General features: G+C 41.5%; 1 protein-coding gene across 1 annotated transcript; it reads left to right on the top strand.

The window, feature by feature from the left end:
- Positions 1-734: 734 nt before the first annotated feature.
- Positions 735-1443, top strand: LOC105824504 (serine/arginine-rich splicing factor 7; the record flags this gene model as incomplete). The annotated part of the gene is made up of 1 exon (XM_012661957.1): positions 735-1443. A coding segment is annotated over exon 1 (606 nt), but the record flags the coding sequence as incomplete, so codon positions are not given.
- Between the last annotated feature and the right edge of the window lie 6 nt (positions 1444-1449).

The following is a 1449-nucleotide window of genomic DNA, read 5'->3' as shown; positions in this document are numbered from 1 at the left end:
ATGGAGAACAGCCCTAAGCAAAAGTACAAGCTACAAAATATTAACGAGAGATACATTTAAGAGCAGTGTATCTACACATTGCAATGCCGTGGGCATTGGACCAGTACAATCCACGTTCTCAAACCATGAAATGAAAACTACCAAATGAAGAGGACTACCTGTATTCACTCACGCTTCAACAAAGAGCTTACCAAACACTATGGAAATCCATGTATTCCCAAGAATGAATAGTTGCCAACCTGTCTTCCACCTCAACCTACTTAGCAAGTGGTTCACACCTGCAAGACATATGTCCTCGCACAATACTCTAGGGACAAAAGGAAATTGTTCCTTTGTCTCTCATCCTAAGAAATCACAATGGAATATAAGCAAGGAAGGATATTATACTATGAATAATCTTTATACTCTGAATTATTTTTTAAGTAAATCATTTATAACTTTGAAACTTTAATAAAAATAACAAGATATTTGTCATTCATTCAACAAAATATTTATGGAGCACCCAGACACCAGACACCATGCTAAGTAAGGGCTGAAGTGTTAACAGTGAATAGGTTCTCTGTTTCTCCTGCCTGAGAGCCAATTATGTAAGCTATTAGAAAAAAAAGGAAGATTACAGAAGTATGTTTATGTGTGTGTGTGTGTGTATAAAACATGACCTCATTTAAGTAAAAATACACAAGCCAAAACATCAATATATATGCATATGTAAAATACATTTAAAAATTCTAATAGGTAGTGCCGGCGGGACCATTGGTGAGTAAGTGTGTTGCAGCTTTTGTGTTATGCGAGTCTGGTTGCTGCGAGCTAAAGAGCAGAGCACGCGGGCCGGTCATCATGTCCTGCTATGGGCGGTATGGAGGAGAAACCAAGGTGTATGTTGGTAACCTGGGCACTGGTGCTGGCAAAGGAGAGTTAGAAAGGGCTTTCAGTTATTATGGTCCTTTAAGAACTGTATGGATTGCGAGAAATCCTCCAGGATTTGCCTTTGTGGAATTTGAAGATCCTAGAGATGCAGAAGATGCAGTACGAGGACTGGATGGAAAGGTGATTTGTGGTTCCCGAGTGAGGGTTGAACTATCAACAGGCATGCCTCGGAGATCACGTTTTGGTAGACCACCTGCCCGACGTCCCTTTGATCCTAATGATAGATGCTATGAGTGTGGTGAAAAGGGACATTATGCTTATGATTGTCATCGCTACAGCCGGCGAAGAAGAAGCAGGTCACGGTCTAGATCACATTCTCGATCCAGAGGAAGGCGATACTCTCGCTCACGCAGCAGGAGCAGAGGACAGAGGTCAAGATCAGCATCTCCTCAACGATCAAGATCTGTGTCTCTTCGTAGATCAAGATCAGCTTCACTCAGAAGATCTAGGTCTGGTTCTATAAAAGGATCGAGGTATTTCCAATCCTGTTCAAGATCAAGATCAAGATCCAGGTCTCTTTCC

The sequence above is a fragment of the Propithecus coquereli genome, unplaced genomic scaffold (genome assembly GCF_000956105.1).
Source record: "Propithecus coquereli isolate 6110/MARCELLA unplaced genomic scaffold, Pcoq_1.0 Scaffold7460, whole genome shotgun sequence".
Taxonomy (NCBI): Eukaryota; Metazoa; Chordata; class Mammalia; order Primates; family Indriidae; genus Propithecus; species Propithecus coquereli.
This window is presented reverse-complemented; position numbering and strand designations above follow the sequence as displayed.